The sequence below is a fragment of the Trachemys scripta genome, chromosome 11, assembly GCF_013100865.1.
Source record: "Trachemys scripta elegans isolate TJP31775 chromosome 11, CAS_Tse_1.0, whole genome shotgun sequence".
NCBI classification, from domain to species: domain Eukaryota; kingdom Metazoa; phylum Chordata; order Testudines; family Emydidae; genus Trachemys; species Trachemys scripta.
Window position 1 is genome coordinate 74,838,232 of NC_048308.1, and position 25,379 is coordinate 74,863,610.

A 25,379-nucleotide genomic window follows, 5' to 3' on the forward strand; every position below is an offset into this window, starting at 1 on the left:
AAACATCCAATCTTGATTAAAAATTTCTAGTGATGGAGAATCCACCACAACCCTTTGTACATTATTACAGTGATTACCTTCACTGTTAAAAAAAATTGCACCTTATTTCTAGTCGGAATTTGCCTAGCTTCAACTCCGAGCTGTTGGAAGATGGAGAAGGCTGAAATACTCAACCATTAGATTTTAGCCTTCAGCAAAAAGGAAGCTGGAGATTAATTTACATTGTTGAGGATCTTAGAAAATTGGGAAACAGCATGATTAGGAAGCAGATAAGAGAATACTTCGCTTCCGTAAACATATGTAACTCAGCAGGACTAGATTAAACTCATAGGAGGCTCTTAGAGTGGTGGCAGACACTATATTAAACGCAACAGAGAGTCCTGTGGCACCTTTAAGACTAACAGATGTATTGGAGCATGAGCTTCCGTGGGTGAATGCCCACTTCGTCGGATGCATGTCTCTTTACAAGGACATAGAAATATGAAAGTGAGGAATTGGTGTGATGGGGTTGCCCCCCCACCCCTTTTGGGGTGCCACCCTGGGCCAGATTAAGGTTATAAGGGGCCTAAGGCTAATGGGAGGGAAGGGCCTAAGTATGAATTACATATTGCAAAAACAATATGAGGTCATCAAACATTTATCTACATACTTATTTACATAGTTGTTTATGTAAAATTAACAAGTTTATTCTATTCTCACTACACCCAATTCTTCAAACACATTTTTTCCCTAGCTTTAGCTTTGGCAAAGTCATGAATGATATCACCGTAATTCAAAGACCTGAGGATTTCATTCTCAGTGCTCAAGAGGGACAAAGCACTGAGATGCTCTTGAGTCATGGTGGATCGAGGACATTTTTGACCCTTGTTAGAAGACAGAAGGAATGTTCTCCACTACAGTTAGTGATCGTTACTGACAAATGCAGCCGTAATGCACTTTCAACATTTGGGAAACATTCTGTCACTGGATTCAGTGATAACTCGGTACATCCAAATAGATTTGCTTTTGTCATCTTTTCTCTCTATATCTGAGAGTGATGTGAATTCAGCAAATTGAAGAAATTCTTTAGTAAAATCTACCAGGAGATCATTTGGGTACTTCTGACACAGACATTTGATACCTTCATTGAGTTTGGAACTTGAAATGTTAGGCGAAAAATTTGCCAGTACTCTAAAGGTTTTGTCAATATTTTCGTAAGCCTCAAGCCGATGTTCTAATGCACACTTCAGTTTGTCGATGATTGTAATGAAGGCATTAACTGTGAAGGCCTCCTTGTCACTGAATGCGTGGGCAGTTGCATCGTCACATGTCTTCTGTCTTTTGTGGTGTTTGGCTGACTTATGCTCATGGTTAGCAGTCCTTGCAGCCCCCTGAATTTCATAATCATCAAAACTATCCCACATTTCCTGATGAACAGTTCCAAGACTCCTCATTAGGTTTACAGCACTGGAAAGGTCAATTTGAGCACTTTGCAAGCTTAGACTGCACTTGGTGAATGGCTGAAGTACATCATTACAGCCCTCACACAAAATACCAGTTTCCAAAGTGCGCATTACATCCTTCAGGATCTTCGCATCTTTTCTTGTTGCTGATTTTTGAGATTCATCATCCTTGGTTCTCTCTAACGCTTCAAGGATGTTGGGGTATCCCAGAACAACTGCATTCACAGCTTCAGCATTGGCACTCCACCGTGTCCCTGAGAGTGATTTGGGCACTGGGCATCCCTCTGGTAGTGAATCTCTAAGAATCATCCAATGACTGGTTGATGCAGAGAAAAAATTGTAGAATTCTTGGACAAATCCAAAGAAAGAAACTGCTTCAACACAATAATCGATGGCAGACTGGCCAACAAGGTTGAGTGAGTGTACAGCACATTGTATGGAATCCACCAAAGCATTGCGCTCTTTTATCTTTGCCTGCATCCCGGAATATTTGCCATTCATATTACTTGAATTGTTAGAGCTTTGTCCATGACAAAGGCTGATATCAATCCCATTTTCGGTGAGGAAATCAAGTGGGTACGAGGCAGGTTTCTCCCCTGTGTGGCTGGTGATGTTTATGAAGGTCATGAAACATTCAGCTGGTCTGCTGGTAGCACATAACGCAAGATGACAGTCAGCTGATCTACATGTGACACATCCAGTGTTGAGTCGATGGACACTGAAAAATATCCCACATCTTTGATCTCATCTACAATGGCTGATAGCATCTTCTTTGCCAGCAGTGCAATGAATTCATCACAAATAGTCTTTGATAGATATGATGTATGGCCTTTTCCATGATTTGCGTGTTCATTGATGTGCTGAGCTAAGAAAGGGTCGAACTTAACGATTAGCTCTAGAACACCAAGATAATTGCCATTGTGTTTCAATCCAACAGTCTCATCTGAGCCATGGAATGGCAGACCACGCTCAGCAAAAAAACCTATGGTTTCCACTACTTGCCTGAGAACGTTCTTCCAATAAGCATGAGCTTCCAAAACTGGTTTTCCATCTGGGTATCAATTCTGCCATTAACTTTCTTTCGGGCATGGTTGCTGCTAACTGACAATGTATGCTGCTCACTCATTGCATGATTGGTAATGTATGCAGTATTCTTCCAATCACTGAAGCCTTCGCAGAACATTCCCTGCTTTTTGGTATCAGAAAACAGGCAGCAATAAAACAGTACACTTTCTACTTAGAAGGTGAATAGATGAGCCATTCTTGCTTGCCAATCTGTTCGTTAGGCTTCGCATATTCAAACATTGATTTGATCAGATAACGATTCTGATTGGTGTACTCTCGCTTTGTCAATGAAAAGTCAGCATCTAGATCCTGGCATTTCTGTGGGCCCTTCTCAGTCCAATATGTAATGAGCTCTTGAGAAATCACGTCCCACTCGCCTGGATCGCTGGAGAAGGATATGTTTCTATTACTATCACTGGGAAAGTCTTCGGGGGGGGGTGAGACTGCAGCTAGAGAAGTCACGGGAGGCTGCTCCTTTCCATCAGGCGCAGGCGCAGCGGGTTCACTTGGGCTGGTATCGCCTGGACTTCCTCACTACCAGACTTAGCAGGAGGAAAAAACGTTAGGAGAGAAGGAGTTCCTATCAGCACTGCATCTTGTCTTTGCCGTCTTTCTTGGGCCTCCTTCAATTTCTGCCATCCTCCTTTTCTCTACATGGTTTCCATTGTCCAGTGTAGGCCTACTGTGTACAAAGTTCAATATTGCTTGGGCCCACAAACACTTACTTAGCCCACAATGACAAAATCACAACCCCCATAAATTGAATTCACAATCTTGATGGATTAATTTGTATAAAGCAATATCTAATGAGACAAAAAATTTCACATGGCCCCGCTACCATCGCTCAGCTGTTACTTCAATATGGAATGGAGGGCCTACAGTGGGGCCTAAAAATAGGAGGGCCTAAGGCTTTAGCCTTATTAGCTTACGGGTTAATCCGGCCCTGGTGCCACCTGATGTACTGGGGTCCCCCTGAGCCCGCCCGTTCCACCAGCCTGGGCTCCCTCACCCTGTCCTGCTGAGCCAGGCCCTCAAGCCTCATCTAGCACACACACAGGTAGGGACCACCCACCTGCAGAAAGACATAGACACTGAAATCAGCTTTGCCTGGGAAGAATCAGCTTGGGGATTGCCCAGCATTCAAGTGCACACACCCCTCTGGGGTGCAAACCCAAAATTGTAATGTCTTGCGCTGCACAGAGAACTGTACAGCATAAGCTCAAGAATATCGCCCCCTCCCTCAATGTGGAGGAAGATATGCACAGCTCCCCCCCCCATTATGAATTGCACAAACTGCAAAACAAAAACAAGTTTATTAACTACAAAGGATAGATTTGAAGTGATTATAAGGGATAGGAAACAGAGCAAAGCAGATTACTGAGCAAATAAACACACAAACTAAGCTTAATACTCTAAAGAAACTGGCTACAAGTAGTAATTTCTCACCCTAAATGTTGTTTTAAGCAGGTTGCAGAGTTTCTTGAAGACAAACTGCTCTTGCTTGCAACTTAGAACTCCAGTTATTCCTTTCACAGGCCAGACACCTTCTAGCCTGAGACCAGTCCTTTCTTCCCCAGATCAGTCTTGGGTGTTTTCAAAGCAGTCATCTCGGGCAGGGATTCCATGAAGAACTGACCCTGATTGACTCACTTCCCAGCCTTAACTAGGATTTACATATGGCGGGAATCCTTTGTTTCCTAGGTTTGATCCGCACCCTTTACTAGTGGAGAAACACTAGCAGTCCAAGATGGAGTCCAGTACCAGGTGACATGATCACATGACCCTGCAGTGTCAAAGCAGTCATAAATACTCAGGAAGACTTCCTAGGAAGTTGGGAGATTAGCATCTTCAAAGTCCTATTGTTCTTCCTAATGGGCCATTGACTAGCCAGCCAGACTAATTGCATTTTGTCTGGTGGGCATTCCCCAGGTTCAAACCATTTGTAATTGTTACATAGTCAATGTTCCTAACTTCAGGTACAGAAATGATACATGTATACAAATAGGATAATCATATTCAGTAAATCATAACCTTCCCAATGATATCTCACATGACCCATCTTGCATAAGCCACATCTTAGTTATGCCAAAGTCATATTATAACAATATTTTTATGAAGAATATGGGGCGTAGTGTCACAGTTGGGTCCATAAGAAGACACAAGTGACTGACCCAGTGCACACTAGTGTCAGGGAGAAAAGGGTCAAGTATCTCTGTAACTGTATGTTCACGTTGCTGGAGGAAGCTGCAGACAATACTGACTCCCGTTAGTGTCAGTGTGCAGTAAGGCAGGGGCATGACCTGAGCAAAGTTGTGCATGGTTTGCCCACTCCAGGAGTGCTGAACTCCAAATCCAGCAGGACATTTTGCCACTGCGGACACTGTGAGGATATCCATGCTGTTTCTTTAAATCAGTAGCAAGAAGCCAACTGGGAGATGATTGCGGGAGGTTGGAGGCAGAAGCTCTACAGTGAAGCAGAGAAAGAGACGCTTGTGGGGTGGTATTTTTCTCCTTATTCTAAAAGTTACTTGTTCATTGTTAAAAGAAGCAACTCTTTGATTCTTTGCCATTGTCCCTCGGCAAGCACTCTTTCCAGCTGCAAGCTACGATAAAGCAGCCTGGAGTCCTGCCGCTGCCTGCTGTCAGGTAGCCTGCCAGTGTAAAGTGGAGGCATAGGAACGGCACCTGCACTGATGTTGGCTGTGATTCAGGGGTGACCTGAGGAGGCCAGTGGAGAATCCCAGGGATAGCAAGAATTCATAAGACTTTTCAAGGCTGGAAAGGACCATCATGATCATCTGGACTGATCTTTTTCATACCACAGGCCATGGAATTTCACCTTCCTCAAGCTCAGACCTTCTCAGTTGAGCTATAGCTAAGGCTACGATTTAATCACGGGTATTTCTAGTCAAAGTTATGGACAGGTCACGAGCAAGAAACAAAATATCACGGCCCATGACCTGTCCATGACTTGTACCACAAATAACCCTGACTGAATCTTGGAGGTGGGGGGGTGCCCCAGGGGCCCCCAGCACCAGCTGCAGGGAGGGAGCCCGGGACAGCCACACTGGCCGCTGCAGAAGTCAGACACGGGTGGACAGACAGACAGACACGGAGCCCTAGCTATAGCATATCTGTTAGAAAGAATTCCAGTTTTGATTTAAAGATTTCAAGGTGAATCCACCACCTCCCTAGGTAAGTTGTTCCAATAGCTAATTACCCTTTTCATTTAAAAAATATAATTTTATTTCCCATCTTAATTTGTCTGGCTTCTGCACCCAGACATTGGATCTTTTTATGCCTTTGTCACCTAGAAACCCCCCAACTATCAGAAATCTTCCCTTCACATAGGAAATTAGACTGATCAAGTCGCCTACTGACCTAGAGTCACTCCTGTAGCTCTCTTCTGAGCTCTTTCCAATTTGTTAACATAATTTTTAAAGTGCAGACCCCAGAAGTGGACCCGACGTACACAGAGATAATACCACCTCTGGACTCCTACTTGAAACTCCCGTTTATACCTCAGTGGATCATGCTAACTCTCTTGCCACAGCATCACGCTGAGAGTTCATGTTGTTTACCTACAGGAACAGTTTTGTGACCCAGCTGTAGCAAATGGTTCTGATTTCTGTACATATAATGAGAATTTGGTCCAAGATGAGAGGTAAGTTTGAGATAAGAATACAGTATGTCTTGCATAAGTAACGTTGTTGTTATTTTTTGTAGGGTTATTTTAATTGGCCAGTATCTGTTGTGTGCAATAGTGGTGTTTGTGACATAGAAGCTGTGACAGAGGCCCTGCGCAGCGGTCCATATGGAAGATGTGTTTATGAATGTGACAATGATGTTGTCAGTAACCAGGTATGATATTTTTGTTCATCTAGCTAGTGCATGTAAACATTTATTTATTTATTTACATTTTTAAAAATTGTAGAAATTAGTTCGGAGTATGAAACCAGTACACTTCAGTTTGTATGTCTTAAAATAAACCAGTTAAGTTGTTTTATTTGGTTAAAGTTTTCCCTGTTTGAGATTTTGTAAGGAAAGCTTGGCCCTTGAGAAAACTTTTGTGTGTAAGCTCTAGTCCTTTGGAAGTGCTTCCATAAGCGTAGCTCTAGTAGCACCACTCTGAGACGGTGTGAATCTGCCAGGAGTCCTGCTGCAAAAAGTAAACTGTTGAAAAGTATCTTGTGTGCAGCACAGGATAAAACAAAGTCAAACTCTCTGACAAATAGCGCGCGTACAACACGTGAATTCTGTGCTGCTCTAGTAGAAATGCTCACAGCACACAACTCATGGAGTTTCCAGCTTGCCTCATGTGCGAGATATGTAACTTCTGTTAATTTCCTCTTTCAGATGTGTGTGCTGTCTACTTTGTAACTCCTAGTTATAGGATAGATGAGAGGAAATACCCCTTCACCCACTCCTGCCGGACTCCTCTCAGCACTTCTTACCTTCTTTACTCTTTCCAGGTTGTTAATATGGAGTTTGAAGGAGGAGCAACAGCTGCTTTTACTATGATGGCCTTTACGGAGCGGCTGGGTACAAGGAAAACCACAATCTATGGGACCAAGGTAAATGAATGGGTGATTGCCACACGATTCACCATTACTAGTTACTGGGCACAATCTTGTTCCCACTGAAATCAATGAGAGTTGTGGATAAGGCCTATTATAAGGATATTATGGGTAAGGCCCTTTGTAAATCACAATTTCATGGACTCCATGGAAATCATGGAATTAGCCCTTTCCAACAGCAGGGAGGTGGAAGTGGGCATCCCTGCTCCCACCTCCCTGCTGAGGTTGCTCATTGGGGTGGGGGGGTGGTTAGTAGGCTGGTCCCATTCAGGAGGGGGGCAGGAAGATGGTGAGGGCAGTGCAGGGAATGTCTGACCACACTAGATGGTCCGGGGCAGGAATCGGGGGCTAGCTCACGCCGCACTGAGATCTGGCTCAGGCTGCCGGTGCTGTTTCCTGTCTGGCCAGCAGGCAGAGAGAGGCAGCACTGACAATGCAGCAGTTAGGAGCGGCCCATCCCAGAGCAGCTCCTGGCAGCCTTGGGGGAGACAGCGCAGGAGCCGAGACCAGGAGCCATCCCCCCACCGTAGCCAGCACAATGTCTAGCACTGCAGCCACTTGTAATATGAATAGCTGTGTGAGGAGGCCTTACCCTGATGGAGAGATCAGGGCGTGAGGTAGCCCTTTCCCCTGCAGGGTGATCGGAGTGTGAGGAAGGCCACACCTTGGCAAGAGGATCAGGCTGGCCTCAGCTCCTCACCAGCTGGTGCTGTGTTGTCTCCTCTTGGGCTGCCAGAGGTCGCAATGGGGCAGACCAGGCCAGGGAGCTTAATCGTGGTGTTGTCAGTGCTACCCCCTTCTCCGCACTGGACAGACAGGAAGCAGCAGCAGTTGCTGGAGCTGAGCATGGAGCTAGCTGGATCCCAATCGCTGACCTGGGTCGGGTTGGCCAGCACCATGTGGTAAAACACCAACACTCCCTGGGATAGGACCAGCCCTCCACCCCTTACCACAGCCTGGGATGGGACTGACCCGCTAACCCTGCTTCTGCCTTGCCACTGTTGGAAAAATCACAGCAGTTCAGGGGTGATCAGCGGCCATGCGTGTCCCATGAAATGCAAATATTTACCTGGGATGCTACCGTGAATTTAAAAAAGAAAAGAAAAAGTCTGTTATTTTCTTAGGGCCTTAGTTATGGGGACACTACCTCATTCCCATTAAAGGCCAGAGAGACAGAGATACTGAGGGCCTGTATTCAGAGTAGAGAGATTCTGAACAAAAGCTCTAGTCATTTGGAAAGGTAGAGATGTAGAACAAGGTAAGTAGAAGCAGCACGGCTTGGACATGGCCTGGATGTGTGAGTGAAAAAAGGGGGACATGCCCGGATTATGGGCCTTAACGATTTTTGAATTAGTATCTTGCTATAAACACTAACACTTCAGCATACTATGTGTGTAACTGCTAACCAAGTGTAGTTACGGGGAAAAGTCTTGCTGAGTGCAATAGTTTTCATCTGTGTTGCTGCACTAGTTTATTGGACACCTCTGTTACGCAAACAACTGTGGTCTAGTAATTCAATGCTATGTCTGCTAACTGCCCCTTAAAAACTATTTTACCATATAGTATTTCCTGCTGTTTTACGCTGACTTTTGAGACACATTTTAAAGGCCTGTGCCCATATGAGGCCTGTGTCAAACTGGAGGTCAGTGGCCAGCAAATAAACAAGTGCAATAGCTCTGTCGTGCATTTTTGATCCTCCTGCTGATTAAGCTAGCCGTTATTTTAATACCAGGTAGATGCTGTCCATAATGAAAAATACTAAAAACATACAACGTAACTTTTCTAGGAGTGGTCTTAATATCTTGTTTAGAGATTTTAATACATTTTAATTGTGATAGAAACTCATTGTGGACATTACATTTAGGGTGTGTCTACACTGCCCATGTTGCAGTGCGGCCGCGCTGTGGGCAATGTAGACATGTTTTAGACACACTAGAAACACTGTCAAAGATTCGTAGTGATGTGTTTAGTAAGGTGTGTTTTGTGCTTTACTTTGGACTTCTAGGGAGAACTATTCTGTGATGGGGGGGGACCAGTGAAAGTTTTTGACTTTTGCACAAGAGAGAAAACTGCTTATCCAACAAACAAATCCGCATTCATTCCAAGCCATTTAATGGGGCACGATGGAGCTGACTACTATCTGATGGACAGCTTTATTTCAGCTTTAACTGTAAGTTCTCTTTGTCAACCCTGCCACAAGTGTAGGGATTTCCACAATAACAGACATTCAATAAAAGCAGCAATGGTAGCAGAAGTCCCATTATTTAGACATCTAATCCACCATTCTACAAGCCCCTTCTGAGAAACTTCTCTAGACTGTAGTCACATTTCTGGGTGATGCGGGGATAATTACATCTTAAGTGTGGATTTGGAATGCATTTACAACTTAAAATGACAATATGTTTGTATTGTTGGCTGTCCCTTATCTCCTAATTCAGAAAAAAGACTGCAAGATAAAATGTGGTTTATAAAATGGCTCTTCCTTCAAATGTTAAAACTTTGAGTGTCAGAGGAAGCTGGAACATCAGCTAAAGTTTGTCTCTGAGGATGCAAAGTTTTAAGTAAACAATACAGCCCTTGGGCCTCAGCCCTCACATTTACTTCTGTTTTTATTTTTTAAAATGATGACAATCCTATGTAAAAACCCCTTGTGAATTAGGGTTGCGCAAGTGCATGTCTTCATAAAAACACAAACATTAGAAAGCACGAAACACGTAAGTTAAAGGAACATTCATTCTCAACACAATACCGATCTCCAAGCATTAGGTTACTACCATTGTGCTACTCAACTGCTTCAAAAAGAATGCTGAAAAATTGGCGAGAGTTAAAGCTACAAGACTGATGTGTGGTCTGACAGCATACCCCGCAAAGAGAAACTTTGGCTCAATCCATTTAGTTTACCTCAGAGAAGGTTAAGAGGTGAGTTGATCATGGTGCTATAGTTATCGACATAGGGAGCAGATATCTGCTACTAGAGGACTCTTTTTAATCTAGCAGACAAAGGTGTTACAAGATCCACTGGCTGGAAGTTGAAGTCAGAGAAGTTGAAACTTGCAATAAGATGCCACCAGTTCTATCAGGGAGGGTAATTACCACAGTTCTTGGTAATCTGTTCCAGTGGTTAAATTACCACACCTTGTCTTTAAATCAAGGCTTTGATGCTTTTCTAACATATACGGTTTAGTTCAAACACAAATTGTTGGACCGACTGCAGGAATTTCTGGGTAAACTCTCTGGCCTGTGTTATGCAGGAGGTCAGACTAAATGATCATAGTTGTCCCTTCTAGCCCTGGACTCTCTGAAGCCACACCAACGTGCTAACTGAAACAGCACTGCACAGGGGTAATTCTAACCTGTTCATTCGTTGTGTTGTGTAACGTTGTGAACGTTGGTATGACTGTACATTCCAGTCGTGTTTGTGTACACGAGGGTCAGCAGCAGAGACTGAACTTGCACCTCTGGATCTAAAACTACAAGCCTCTATTTATCGCCTGAGCTAAACGGCTGTAGCAGACAAATACACATCTCTGTGGCCCAGTCGATAGAGGGAGGACAGAGAACTACACTTTGCCATTCTGGGTTATGTTTGGTGTTGTGTGCTGTGTAGCTGATCCTGTCTCTTTAAAGTCATAGGGCTCAATACACAGCCACTGGCGGATTACCGTATGGGCCAGCGGGGGCGTGCCCAGAGGCCCCGACCAATTGGGGGCCCCACAGGAGCAGCTAGAACTCTAGCCGCGGCCCCTGCTCCTTCTCTATCCCCCTCCCACTCCTCTTCCCCCTGAGGCTCCGCCTCCGGCCGAGCCAGAGACACCTGTGGAGGTGGTGAGCAATTCCCCCTGCCCCAGGCAGACCTGGCCCTAGCCCCCCGCCTGGTGCTGGAGTGAGGGGCCCCCTGTGTGAGACTGGAGTGTGAGACTGGAGCGAGCCCTGTTACCCCCCACACTGCGCGCCATGGAGCTCACACAAGCCCCTCTCACTTCCCCTTCCCTCCCCGGCGTGGAGCTGCTCTCAGCCCCTTTCCCCCTTCTCTCCCCCTCCTCGGCATGGAGGTGCTCTGAGCCCCTCTCCTGTCCCTTTCCCCCTCTCCTGTGTGGCGCTGAGCTCCCCCTCTTCCCTCTCCCCCTGTACAGAGCTGGCCCTCTCCCCTCCCCCTTGCGGGGCTGGCCCAAACCATGCAATGAAACCCCCCACCTTCCCCCTCACTGGGCTGACTTGAGCCTCACTGCTCACCCCCCCCAAGCCCTGCCACTCACCCTCCCTCCAAGCTCCTTTTTGGCAAAAGTGGGCATTTGTTCCATTTGATCTTGCCAGCTAGTGATCAGTTGGCAAGAGCAAATAGGACAAATGCCTGGTTTTGCTAAAAAGGTTGGGACGACTGGGGTCAAAATGGGACGTCTGGTCATCCTAGGCCAGGGTCCCCGAACTTTTTCAGTCACGCTCAGACACACCTCCCGGAGCCAGGGCAGGAGTGGGGCCGGGGCCCACAGTCAGGGGCTGTGAGTGGGGATGCGGCTAGGAACAGAGTCACAGCTGGGGCAAGGCTGGGGTGGGGTGAGAGCAGAGCTGGGAGTAGGGCTGGGCCCTGCCGCGCCCCCCCAAACGTTCCTCCATGCCCCCCTAGTGGGGCGGCCCCACAGTTTGGGGACCCTTGCCCTAGGCTGTGGTAAGAGTTCCCCAGGGAGTCCAGGCAGCTGTGGGGAGCCCCGGACCCTGGCTGCACCTGCCTTGGGCAGGGGGCCAGAGTGCCTGACAGCAGCCCCTAGCCCTTGTCCCTTCCCCCCAGTGCATGCCGCCCAGTGCAGGTGGAGGGTCCAGGGCTCCCCAGGGTGGCCCAGGCTCCCTGGGCATTTCTTACCGTGGCCCAGCTTCTGGCCAGACCAGAGGGCGGGGCCTTGGGGGAAGGGAAGGAGCGGGGTGGGGCCCACAGTGCGGGGCCCAATATATTGTAATCCGCTTCTGTATGCAGCTGCACCTAGTTAAGTCCAGGGCGCTGCAAAGGATCCATTTGAATTACCCCAGTAGTGCCCCACACTGGGATCTAGAAGTAGTGAGGGGTAGGAACCCCTCCCCCAATCTACTGATGCTGGCAGAATCCCAATTCTGGAAATGCCGTTTTTCCTGGTCCTTTTGCACCAAGGATCTGGCTCATAATGTGAACGTTGTGAAGTTCAGGTGTGTTTTTGAGAAATATGTTTGTGTGATCAGTGTTATGTTTTTTCTTTATTTAGGGCATAGTATATGGAGATGCTAAAAACGGCAATTTTAAGATGATAATGATTAACTGTAGCACTGGAAGGTCAGAGCTAAGGTTGTGCATTGCAGGTCATCAGTCATTTGATGTGTTCATTTGAGGATGAGGCGATAGCACTAGTTGAGTCGAAGGTGAGTGTGTTGGAGTGTTACTATCTTGGCGAGATTAAATAGCATGATAGTGGGCCAGTGCTTGGAAACTGATACGTATTGGCTATGTATGTTGCCTTCATTTATAACTTGCTTGCTTTTTAATGCTTGAGGATTGTTTCATTAAATGTTTTGGAGAAACTAACTCTTAAATATTTTTGTTTAGTTTGTGAGCCAATAATTTGCCCAGAGTGTGGATTGTTAATTTTGAAAGCACTTTGAGTATTTAAAAAATATACGTTTTAAGAAGTCACCCATTTATTTTTACCCTACATTAATACTTTGGGATTTTTAAGTGAAAGACAAAGTGCATTTCAAAAAGTAGTTAAAACTCACATCACACCTGCGTTTGTGTAGAACTTACGTTTGTTTTACAGAACCTGTAGCAAAGAGAGGCTCAGTGGTTTCTCATGGTTTCTCAGCGAGTTAATGGTAGAACCAAAACCAGAACCCAGATCTCCTGACTACCAGTCTTCACACCCTGCTAAGCTTGCTGTCTCCAGTGGTTAGAGTAAGTGTCTGGGAGTCGGGAATTATAGGTTCTGGTCCCAGCTTTGCCATTGGCTCCCTTTCTTTCAGAGCCTGGCAATATAGCAAGGAAGAAAATGTCCCTTACTTGTGGGATGCTTTCCCATCACTTTCTGCAGAATTGAAGCTTCACATAGAAACTTTCTGTTAAACGTTTATGGTTGTGAAGACAAGTTTTCAAATGTAATTGGTGATGGTTGTTACTTTTTCTGATTTTTCACATGGTCTGAAACTGAGCTATGAACTGGCTGAAGCCTAAACTTTGTGGCCAAGGCATATCCCAAGCAGCTGGGCTGGTCCCTGGGGAGGGATTCTGGGACTGAGTGGAAAAAATCCTTTCCCCCCATGCCACACTGTGGCAGTAGAGCTGTTCAGCTGCCTCGTTGCTACTTTTGCTGACATCATGTGGGAGGGGAAGCCATTGGATTCATAGCTATTAAGACTGGATAGATCCAGGTATGAATCCCTAATAGCTTTCTTTGACAAGGTAACCAGCCTTGTGGACAGAGGGGAAGCGGTAGACGTGGTATATCTTTACTTTGGTAAGGCTTTCTGACCTTGCATAAACAAACTAGGGAAATACAACCTAGATGGAGCTACTACAAGGTGGGTGGATAACTGGTTGGAAAACTGTTTCCAGGGAGTAGTTATCAGTGGTTCACAGTCAAGCTGCAAGGGCATAACGAGTGGGGTCCCACAGGGATCGGGCGTGTTCAATATCTTCATCAATGATTTAGATAATGGCATAGAGTTTGCAGATGATACCAAGCTGGGACGGGTTGCAAGTGCTTTGGAGGATAGGATGAACATTCGAAATGATCTGGACAAACTGGAGAAATGGTCTGAAGCAAACAGGACGAAATTCAATAAGGACAAATGCAAAGTGCTCCCCTTAGGACAGACCAATCAGTTGCACACACACACAATGGGAAATGACGGCCTAGGAAGGAATGCTGCAGAAAGGGATCTGGGGGTCAGAGTGAACCACAAGCTAAACATGAGTTAACAGTGTCACACTTGCAAAAATAGCAAACATCACTCTGGGCAGGATGAGCAGGAGAGCTGTAAGCAAGACACGAGAAGTAATCCTTCCGCTCTACTCTGCGCTGACATGGCCTCAGCTAGCGTATTGTGTCTAGGTCTGGGCGCCATTTCGGGAGGGATGTGGACAAATTGGAGAGGGTCCAGAGGAGAGTAACAAAAATGATTAAAGGTCTAGAACGGGTTCTCAACCTTTTTCTTTCGGAGGCCACCCATAACATGCCATAAAAACTCCAGAGCCCAGCGTGGGAGGGGGAGGCTCTGGGCCGGGGGAGGGTGGAAACGCGGGCATAGTTTGACTTCTGTTTTGGGTGGGCAGGGGCCAGTGAGGCTCAAGCCAGCTCCGCACGTCGGGGTCTGGGGAGGGAATGCCACCTCCACCCCCTGACTCACCTCAGCAACTCAAAGGTGGGGGACTCAGCTCAAAAAGTTTGAAAACAGCTCAGGGTGTAGGGAGGGAGTAGCTAGGGGCTGTGTGTGGGCAGGGGGTAGCTCAGGGTGCAGGCTGGGGGTAACTAGGGGCTATGTGCAGGCAGGGGGTAGTTCAGGGTGCAGGGAAGGGGTAGCTAGGGGCTGTGTGCAGGCAGGGGGTAGCTCAGGGTGCAGGGAAGGGGTAGCTAGGGGCTGTGTGTGGGCAGAGGGTAGCTCAGGTTGCAGGGAGGGGGTAACTAGGGGCTATGTGCAGGCAGGGGGTAGCTCAGGGTGCAGGGAGAAGGTAGCTAGGGGCTGTGTGCAGGCAGGGGGTAGCTCAGGGTCCAGGGAGGGGGTAACTAGGGGCTATGTGCAGGCAGGGGATAGCTCAGGGTGCAGGGAGGGGGTAGCTAGGAGCTGTGTGGAGGCAGGGGGTAGCTCAGGGTGCAGGGAGGGGGTAACTAGGGGCTGTGTGGAGGCAGGGGGTAGCTCAGGGTGCAGGGAGGGGGTAACTAGGGGCTGTGTGGAGGCAGGGGGTAGCTCAGGGTGCAGGGAGGGGGTAGTTAGGGGCTGTGTGCGAGCAGGGAGTAGCTCAGGGTGCAGGGAGGGGGTAGCTAGGGGCTGTGTGGGGGCAGGGGGTAGCTCAGGGTGCAGGGAGGGGGTAGTTAGGGGCTGTGTGCGGGCAGGGAGTAGCTCAGGGTGCAGGGAGGGGGTAACTAGGGGCTGTGTGCGGGCAGGGGGTAGCTCAGGGTGCAGGCAGGGGGTAACTAGGGGCTATGTACTGTGAGGGCTCCCCTGCAGTCCCTGTACCCTGAGGGCTCTGCCAGCCACAAAGCCGAGCAAAGGGGAGCAGGTTCAACCCCCTGCAGCAGCAGGAGACGAGGGAATGCTGAGGCTGCCTGCTCCATGGCACCAGCCCAGAGCAGTAGCTGGCCCACACTTCCGGGCTCTGGCTTCCCACCTCCGACGTAGCCAGGGGGTGGGGAGAGAAGGAGGTGGAGGTGGGGTGGGGAGCTGCCCCAGGACTGCCCTGCTCTTGCACTGTAGTTGGGGGGCGTGTAACACCCCTGTGTACTCCCATGGGCTCAGGGCTTCTGCCCTGCGGGGAGCACCGGGGCTCCAGAATTGAACCCTGCTGCTCCCAGCTTCAGCCCTGTGGGGGGCCCCAGGGATCAGGGCTTCAGCCCTGCGGGAGGTGCTGGGGTTCGGGCTCTGGATTTTAGCCACAGGGCCCTGTGGCCCCCCTGAAAAGGTTCACGGACCCCCAGTGGGCCACAAACCCCCTGTTGAGAACCGCTGGTCTAGAAAACATGATCTATGAGGAAAGATTGAAAGAACTGGGTTTGTTTAGTCTGGAGAAAAGAAGACTGAGAGGGGACATAACAGTTTCCAAGCACATAAAAGATTGTTACAAGAAGGGGAAAAAATTGTTCTTCTTAACCTCTGAGGACAGAACAAGAAGCAAGGGGCTTAAATTGCAGCAAGGGAGGTTTAGGTTGGACATTAGGAAAAACTTCCTGCCAGCATAGTTAAGCACTGGAACCAGGGGCGGCTCTAGCTTTTTGGCCACCCCCAAGCACGGCAGTCAGGTGGCCTTCGGCGGCATGCCTGCGGGAGGTCCCCAGTCCCGCGGATTCGGCGGCATGCCTGCGGGAGGTCCCCAGTCCCGCGGATTCGGCGGCATGCCTGCGGGAGGTCTCCAGTCCCGCGGATTCGGCGGCATGCCTGCGGGTGGTCTGCCAGTCCCGTCCCGCGCCTTCGACGTACCCACCGCCGAATTGCTGCCGAAGCCGCGGGACCGGCGGACCTCCCACAGGCATGCCGCCGAAGGCCGCCTGACTGCTGCCCTCGGAGCGAATGGTAGGCTGCCCCCCCATGGCTTGCCGCCCCAGGCACGCACGTGGTGCCCTGGTGCCTGGAGCCGCCGCTGACTGGAACAAATTGCCTGGGGAGGTTGTGAAATCTCTGTCATTGCAGGTTTTTAGCAGGCTAGACAGTCACCTCTCAGGGATGGTCTAGATGAGGGTAGTCACTTATTTTTTGTCAAGGTCCAAATTCTTCATCAATGTATAGTCAGGGGCCAGACTGCAGAGAAAATCATTTAAAAAAATAACAATATGTAAATAAAAAGATTTTGGGGTCCTTTCAATCCAGATTTGGCCCATGATCTGCCTATTGACTACCATGGTCTAGATAATACAGTAGCACCTCGGCGTTACGGACACCTCGGGAATGGAGGTGGTTCGTAACTCTGAACAAGCCGTTACGGGATGCTCCTCAGGGCGGACTGCTCAGAATGGGGGCTCACAGCTCTGCAGCGGCTGCCCGACAAGTTTCTGATTCTAGCCCAACTGCCAGGGTGATGAGTGAGGCACCCTGGGGCATCAGTGGGCGCGCGGTGCAGGCTGGGGCCCTTTAAAAGTGAGCTGCTCCTCCAGGGCACAGCATGCAGGCAGGAGTCCGGGCTCCAGCAGCTCACACTCTAGGCCAGGTTCCAGCAGCAACTCAAGAAGCTTCTTTCCTGGACTGAGACTAAGGTTGCAAGCTTGTCCCGCTCCGGCCAGAGGGGCAAACAGCCCGTGTGACCAGTGCAGACCCCAGCACTTCTGCTCGGGAGCTCACAGTTGTGCCTGTGAACCTCAGCGTCTTCACCTGTAAGTGGCTCGCCTGCTGCGTGGCAAGTAGGGGGTAGGGGCGGGGACAGGCAGCCCAGATGTGCCTAACTTTAAGATGCAATACTGGCACGGCACAGCACAGTATTTGTTGGGGTTTTTTTTGTTTTTCATCTCCACTGCTGCCTGATTGCATACTTCTGGGGCCACGTGGTGTCTGGTTGACGGGTCAGTCTGTAATTCTGGTGTTCGTATTTTTGCGGTTCTACTGTACTTAGTCCTGCCTTGAGCGGAGGGGACTGGACTAGATGAGCTCTTGATGGCCCTTCCAGTCCTATGATTCCATGGAAAGGACTAATGTGGTTTTTCTAATCTGACTTCCTGCATTATACCAACAATAGGATTTTACCCAGAAATTCCCACAGTGGAGGGAATATTCATCCCTACTATTTAAGAGAACACAAAGGATCCACTGATCAAGTTCCAAATCTCAGCTGTATAGTGGTGTGCAGTGAGCCCCTGTGCAGCCGAACTCCTGGCCTAGGGTGACCAGATGTCCCAATTTTATAGGGACAGTCCCAATTTTTGGGTCTTTTTCTTAGTCTCCTATTACCCCCCACCCCCGTCCCGATTTTTCACATGTGCTGTCTGATCACCCTATCCTGGGCAGTAGGAAGTATGCATCGCCTGTCAGTGCTCCTTAAACGCTACCCCAAACCTTTGCAGTCCAAGACTAGGTCTTTTAAGAATGCTCCACAGCCGCCGAGGAGGGGCCAGGCTTTACCTGGGAGCTGGGTTCATACTGAAACCTGCCTCTGTCAGTCTTCTTTTTACTTCCAGATCTTCTACTGGACGATTTAGACATATAAGCATCACTCCTGATCCCTTCCCAGAACCCCACCCCCGAATGCTACATGCACATAAAGCAAACGTTGGCAGATGATCTGTTTTGGTCATGAGGCAGAAGCATAGCTAATCCTCTGACTCTGTGCTGCTCTCTTCAGAAAACCACGGCAGAGTGTTTATTTGTAAATGGGAAGAAATAATCTGCATTTCTAAAGTTCTTTGAGACCGTGATAAAAGTCACTTTTGAAGTGCGAAGTATTATTCACTGGCACTCTCACACTCAGCTGTACTCATTGCACACACCGAGGGCTCCTGACTTCCCTTCATCCCCCGCTTCATTTGCCACCCTCCCATCCCCCTCTATTTCACAGATTCCCTGCATCTGCCTACCCCTCCTTCATGTCACAGGCTCTGTCCCACGTTTCTTCATCTCGCCCAGCCGGGGCTCTGTGTGCCCTCTGTCCCTTCCATCCCATCCAGAAGTTCTGTATGCCTCCTCTCCCCAGACCAGGGTCCCCCCTTCTCCCCGCCATTATTTCTTCTCTTTCTGTCTGAGAGAGGTGTCATTGGGGCGTCACCATTTTAAAATTCTTTTGGGAAGACGAACAAAGCGGAGATTTTTCCCCCAGCATTGGAGTGACTGAGTAGGACCTCTCTTCGTTCAGCCAGTTATTACTAGACAATGTTGCCTCCCCTAATTATCAAAAGCTTTACTACTGAGGCGACTGTCTTTATTGGCAATAACATTCTAATTAATATCTACCCCATTTAACTGTATGATGATTGCCCAACCACTGTCTAACTCTTGCTTTGGTATAACTCAAATAGTAAAGGGACAAAGTAAACAATTTATTTCTGAATACTGCCTTGAGCCTGATCAGACAGTCCCCTTGTGAGAGGGATGCAAGGATCCAGGTTTATAAACCAGACTTCTGTCTTTAATTCCTGTAACACTAGAAATAATTTTGTTTTTTAAACAGGAGAATAAACCATCCCTCATTCAGACTGGTCCAGAAGCAACCCTGCAGACCCACCTCCTTGTATTTGAGGCTGAGAAATCCAGAAAAGAAAACCGTGTTGTGTTTTTAGAAACTAGAAAGGAACTCTTCCCGAAGCCCACATACAAATGAACTTTTAAATTTGCTCCTTTCATATTTAAGGGGACAGAATAAAAACTGGTCCCAGTGCCCAGGGAAATCATGTCTTGTTTATACTAATCTGGAATATATCTGGGGATGGGCACTATATAAAATCAAATTTTGCCTACTACAAATCTGTAAAATGCAAAAGGTTGGTTTATAGAATTTTCTATATTGTTTCATTTTTTTTGGATAAAGAAAATATTAAAAATCATCTTCAGTATTTGTTTCTATCCTGGTTTCCTTTAAAGGACACGAAGCTTATTCTTCAGCGGCACTTCACTTAACCCTTCAGTACTCTGCCCTGAGAAACCAGCAGTTCGAGGTACAAGGGCAAAGGGTTTGACAGCTGGAAGTCAGTTTAAATCAGCATTTCTTGCATGCAGCCACCAGGGGCTTTTTGTGCAGTCAGAACAGCCTCCTGGGCAGTGATGGAGAGGCCAAAGCATCAGCTTCGCCCCCTCCCTGCCTGTTGCTCCTGCATGAGCCGCCGTGCACTGCCTCTGGAGACAGATGGGGCACAATGCTGCAGGAGCAAGGCAAGTTCTTGACCCACCTGTGGGGTGGGCAGGGCACGTTGGGGCTTGGGCTTCAGCCCTAGGGGAGAACCTGGCCGCAGGGTTTCAGCTGCACGGTTTGAGCCCCGGGCTCTGACTGTGCAGCAGGGGGGCGCCGACCTCTGGCTTCGGCCATGTGTCCTTGGCCCTGGGCGCTAACCCCGGCCGTGCAGCAACAAGCGCTGGCTCCAGGCTCTGGCTGTGTAGTGGCAGTTGCTGGCCTCCGTCACCAACCCCCAGCCCCAGCCCCGTGGTGGTGGGTGTTGATTGACAGCTCCAGCCGCGCAGCAGCAGCCAGCGACCCTGGGCTCCGGCCACTCACTCTGGACCCCGTGGGAGCTGACCCCCAGCTCCGGCCATACGGCAGCGGGGCTCACCCTTCCCCCGATGCCTCACAACCATGCAAATATCACTTTTCCCAGCACACTTACTAGCTCCCTGGGAGGCTGGGAAAAGTGATACTTGTCAGTTTGTTAATATCACTTTTCCCAGCCTCCCAGCGAGCTACTGAGTGTGCTGTGAAAAGCTCTATTAAACACACAAATATCATTTTTCACCTTATTTTTATTATTGTCTGAAAAAACCCGACATAAATAAATGATTTGGACACGTGTATGTGCATATTTATTTGTTTTTCCTAAAGTTTAAGTATTTTAGGGAAAAGTGTCAGAGCAGCCACCAGCAAGAATTGGTGGTCTCACGCTGAGGCCACACAAGACTTTGTTGTGAGAACCCCTGGTTTAAATGTACTCCCAGGCGAAATCCAAACCCGCCATGTCTGCCTGAACCTTTGCAGGCAGGACTTCAGGTATCACCCAAAAGATCTTATTTGTCTGTGGTTCCATGTGTACATTTGCTGAGATTTTACTTCTCCATTAAAAAAGTAACCAATTCCCAGCTGCCTGTCAGCTGAGAGCTGGCTGAGTTGCCATGGTTTGCCGTAGGGGTGTGGTGCCAAGGGAGCAACACATAGGCCTGCAATGAATCTCAAGTGCCTCCATCTTGCCTGGCTCTTCTCAGCCCTTTCTCTTGCTCTGAGCTGCCCTCTTTTGGGCCCCCACCAACTTCCTCACGTGCAGGAACAGCAGCAGCTTCATCTTGGAGCAATAGCTGAGGACGGCGACTTTTCTGTCAGCACTACAGTGGACTATTGCATTGTGGGCTTCTTAAATAAGCAGGAGACTGTGATCTTCAGAAAGAACACGGAGTATTTGTGGCACCTCAGAGACTAACACATTTATTTGGGCTAGAACCCACCCTAAAAGTGGCCTTTCTTCAACAAAAAAACCCTTCAAAAACAGACTCCAATGAGAAACTGCAGAACTGGAATTAATTTGCAAACTGGACACCATTAAATCTGGCTTGAATAAAGACTGGGAGTGGATGGCTCACTACACAAACTAAAAACTATTTCCCCGTGCTAATTCCCGCCCCCCCCCCATTGTTACTCACACCTTGTCAACTGTTTGAAATGGGCCATCCTTGATTACCACTACAAAAGCAATTTTTCCTCCTGCTGCTAATAGCAGACTTTAATTGGTTTGTCTCGTTAGAGTTGGTAAGGCAACCCCCATCTTTTCATGTTCTCTGTGTATATGCATCTTCCTACTGTATTTTCCACTCCATGCATCTGATGAAGTTGGTTTTAGCCCACAAAAGCTTATGCTCAAATAAATTTGTTAGTCTGTAAGGTGCCACAAGGACTCTTGTTCTTTTTGCTGATACAGACTAACACAGCTACCACTCGGAAACCTGTGATCTTCAAGTGAGTGTGTCTCAGTTTTGTTACGTCAAGTGGCTTTAAAAGGTGTGATGTGCTGCACTGTGTGGGCTGAGAAAGATCTTATGTGCTCCCCATAATTAATTCTGAGATTTGCACTGTGGCGTTAAGGCTTTTGGGATGACGGTTCCATGACTCAAACTCAGTGGCTTTGTTTGGCTACCAGAGTCTGAGGTTGGTGATCTTTGGGGATGGTACAAGCCTTACCTAAGACATTTAAGCGAGTTAGAATGTGGATTGAAGACGATAGAATGAATGATGTGCGAGTTCCTCCAAGTAACAGTGATAACTGTCTGCCTCTGACCACAGCTCAATTCTTATTGTGTTTATCACACTGGAATACGAATGGCTGCTAGTGGTGGCTGATAACCTATGAACATCGTGTAGTAATTCCTGGATTTTTACATGATTGTTTTAGCTGGACTCATGTATAACGTTTGAACAAATACTGTTCAGGGAGAAAGGTATAAAAACACCCAAGTATTTGCTGTGCTTAGAGTGGTGATGTTCTGTGGGATACCTTCTAGCAGAACAGTAGTGTGGGTAAATAATTCTGGTCACATTCAGTGCTGCACCCCGCATCGAAAAAAAGATTTTCTGCTGCTTACGCTATTTGCAGCTTAATTGGGTGAAGATAAAGAAGCAACAGTGGCCAATTCTGAGTGCCCCTCCTCTGCCCAAACTCTTGAAATAGTTAACTGTAAAATTAGAAACCAACTATGGCTTAAGTCATGGTAAGATTACTTTTAGAAGGACGCCTCCAGGGGCATCCAGCACAACTTCCTATACATTAGACTCTGATGACAGTCAGTAACACTCTCCACCTCCACACTAGAGCTATTTAGAAAACAGGAGTTTGTGTTCAATTTGTATAAATGCTGTAATCTGGAAGGCCCAGATCCACAAAGCTATTTTGGTTCTTGACTTCCATTGGATTTCAGTGGAATTTAGGAGCCTAAATTTGACCTTTGTGGATCTGGGCCTAAGTAATCGCAGTTTGACATAAACATGAACGATTACTTCTTATTTTGACACAAATTATTAATTAACAAACGAGGACAATCAGAATCCTTGTCTGAGGCCTCCTAAAGCCTTAAAATACTTTAATGTTCTTATGAAAGAATTCACATCCACTATCGGTTTTCCCTGTAGTAAATATATTGTCTTTTGAGCTGGCACACTGTTCTGATCCTTGTCTGTACAGTAATCTTTTGAGTAATTCAGTTCAGACAGATGTTATCAATCACCTGGAGTTTCTTCCTCAGAAGCTGTTATGGCCTTCAAGGCTCTTCTCTTCCTTAATCTTTCTGCATTTGTGATGGTCATAGGATGCAATGGGAAAAATCCAGAAAGACCTGAAAGATTATTTATGTTTATAGCTGGAGTTGCAATATTACTGTTCTAGTCTCAGAGATTCAAAGGCTAGAAGGGAGCATTGTGATGATCTCATCTGATCTCCTATATAATACATGCTATAGAACAGGGATCTCAAACTCAAATGACCACGATGGCCACATGAGGACTAGTACATTGGCCGCATTACTGACACCTCCCCCCACACCGCCCTCAGCCCCACCCCCACTCCACCCCTTCTATGAGGCCCTGCCCCTGCCCCCATTCCAACCCCTTCCCCAAATTCCCCACCCCAACTCCGCCCCCTCCCTGCCCCCAGGGGGTACAGGAGGGGTGTAGCGGGGGCTCAGGGCAGGGAGTTGGGGTGTGGGGTGCAGGAGGGGGTTGGGGTGCAATAGGGGTGCGGCAAGGGGTTCAGGGCAGGGGTGCGGCAAGGGGTTCGGCTGGAGGAAGGGTTCGGGGGGCAGGCTCTGGCCCAGTGTGCACCGGGGGCAGGGCAGGCTCCCTGCCTGCCTGTCTGGCCTGCCCTGCACCCGTGCCGCTCTGGGAAGCGGCCGGAACCTGGGGAGGAGGGGCACAAGGGTCTAGGTGTTACTGTTGCTTCAGGCACCGCCCCCTGCAGCTCCCATTGCCTGGGAATGGGGAACTATGGCCAATGGGAGTTGCTGGGGGCGCTGCCTGAAGCAAGAGTAACACACAGACCCATGTGCCCCCCCCTTCCCCACGTTCCTGCCGCTTCCCGGCGCAGGGGCAGGGCAGGCCAGACAGGCAGGCAGGGAGCCTGCCCTGCCCCCCGTGCGCGTCGGGCCGGAGCCGCTCTAGGTAAACGCTGGGGGGGGCAGGGGGGCGTGAGGAGCTCGCAGGCCGCAGAAAATAACCCCGCGGGCCACGTGTTTGAGACCCTTGCTATACAACTACCCCAAAATAATTCTTAGGAGTATATATTTTAGAAAAACACCCAATCTTGAGTTAAATTGTCAGTGATGGAGAATCCACCACAAGCCTGGGTAAAGTGTTCCAATAGTTAATGAGACTTTTAAGAAGTGAGAGTAATTGTCTCTCTCACCCTCCCTCTAGTGACTTGAAGTGCCTTTTACTGCTGTCTCGGCCAGCTCAGTGTCTCCATAAATGAGACCCATCCCATTTCCTGTGGCCAAAAGAAGGGTGATTGCATATATACATATTTTCAAGAATTCATGCAAAGAAATGAAGAAAGGGTCTTTGGTACTCCAAATACGCAGAGGATCACCTAGGAAAATCTATTGTCGTTTAAGCGAAATAAGGAAATAGTTCAGATGAAAAAACATGTTGAGTTACCTAGAAGTTTTTCAACTGGTTTTGTGATGTGTGCTCCACAACCAATCCAGTGTTTGAGTCTCTCGATGTTCAAGCCAACCAGCTTTTCGTTGTGGCCATTTGGAAGCGGGTCATAACAGCCCACTTGCTCCAAATACTTGCTGTCCCGAGCTCGCTTGTTATATGCGACCACTATACGGAAGAAGGGTCTGTTGGCACAGCCACCAAGAGCCAATCGGATAGCTACGTGTCCTCCATGATAATTTTTCATAAGGAGGTGAGCTGAAGGAAAGATCAACAGGTATCACAAGAGATTTGATTATAACAGATGTGTATAGACGTCTAGCCAAAAAATTCCAAAAGGCCTTAGAGAAAAGTTTGGTTTCACTTAAAATCAATAAAACTGCTGTAACCGTCCCTTACACACCAACAATAGATTATTCTTTATGATGGAACTGACGTCTGTACCTGCCATGAGATTGCTTTAAGACCTCAATTTATTTACAATAAATAAGACAGATTTGCTTTACCAACCCTTAAGAGAGTTCCGCGGAGAAGGCTGCACATTCTCCACTAACTGTGATTGATTTAGAGGGATGCAGAAACTAGGAGTCTGTGCGTTAAGACAACCCTTAACAAGCCCTGTCTGCACTTACCAAGGTGCACCATGATGACTCTTGCCAGCACCTGAAAGAGGAAAAAGACCATGAATGAATCCCCTGCCACTCCCAAACACGGGGCCAGCCCACTGCAGCTGTGAATGCTATAGGGTAGACATAGCCTTAGTTGACCGAGATGAGTTATAACTGAAAGTTATAGTTTGAAAATCCTGAGGGAAACATGGGAGTGGGTTTTTTTTGGTTGTTTCTTTGTTTTAAATGGAGATATCCTATCTCCTAGAACTGGAAGGGACCTTGAAAGGTCATCGAGTCCAGCCCCCTGCCTTCACTAGCAGGACCAAGTACTGATTTTGCCCCAGATCCCTAAGTGGCCCCCTCAAGGATTGAACTCATAAGCTTGGGTTTAGCAGGCCAATGCTCAAACCACTGAGCTATCCCCCACTCCGTGAGCTATCCCTGAGTTGCAAGCCCTGCCCTGACCCTTATAGAGTCTGTCTCTCATGACCCATTGGCCATGGCGATCCTGGGAATGGAAGTTTCAAAGCACCTGCCCCCACTCCCACTTTTGTGGTTCGGGGTTTAGGTAACTTTCAACCTCTTAGGAGCACAGGCAAAATTAAAAGCATTTTTTTTCCTGGTAGCCCTGATAGGCAGCAGCTTCACTGCCTCACCCTGCTTGCCTTTCTGTTTCAATAGCTTTGTTGCTAGG

General features: G+C 48.0%; 2 protein-coding genes across 2 annotated transcripts in view; one reads left to right on the top strand and one right to left on the bottom strand.

The window, feature by feature from the left end:
* LOC117884682 (uncharacterized oxidoreductase YjhC-like) overlaps positions 1-19,278 on the top strand; it is a 70,294-nt gene extending 51,016 nt beyond the window's left edge. The window contains exons 11-14 of the mRNA XM_034785269.1: positions 6,234-6,368; positions 6,980-7,081; positions 9,090-9,254; positions 18,906-19,278. Coding sequence (XP_034641160.1) covers positions 6,234-6,368; positions 6,980-7,081; positions 9,090-9,254; positions 18,906-19,055 — 552 coding nt within the window. The 3' untranslated portion in view covers positions 19,056-19,278. The remainder of the gene's footprint in view (positions 1-6,233; positions 6,369-6,979; positions 7,082-9,089; positions 9,255-18,905) is intronic.
* A 3,191-nt stretch (positions 19,279-22,469) lies between these two features.
* MRPS16 (mitochondrial ribosomal protein S16) lies at positions 22,470-24,924 on the bottom strand. The gene is made up of 3 exons (XM_034785270.1): positions 24,707-24,924; positions 24,072-24,332; positions 22,470-22,756 (listed from the first exon to the last, which is right to left on the bottom strand). Exons 1-3 carry the CDS (start codon positions 24,756-24,758, stop codon positions 22,641-22,643), a joined length of 429 nt encoding a protein of 142 aa, XP_034641161.1. The 5' UTR covers positions 24,759-24,924; the 3' UTR covers positions 22,470-22,640.
* Between the last annotated feature and the right edge of the window lie 455 nt (positions 24,925-25,379).

Coding starts and splice junctions, on each gene's coding strand:
- MRPS16 (XM_034785270.1), bottom strand. CDS start 24,758: ATGGTCTTTTTCCTCTTTCAGGTGCTGGCAAGAGTCATCATGGTGCAC. Junction 24,333..24,706: donor AGTCATCATGGTGCACCTTG/GTAAGTGCAGAC, acceptor TCTTTCCTTCAG/CTCACCTCCTTATGAAAAAT. Junction 22,757..24,071: donor ACCAGTTGAAAAACTTCTAG/GTAACTCAACAT, acceptor ATAATCTTTCAG/GTCTTTCTGGATTTTTCCCA.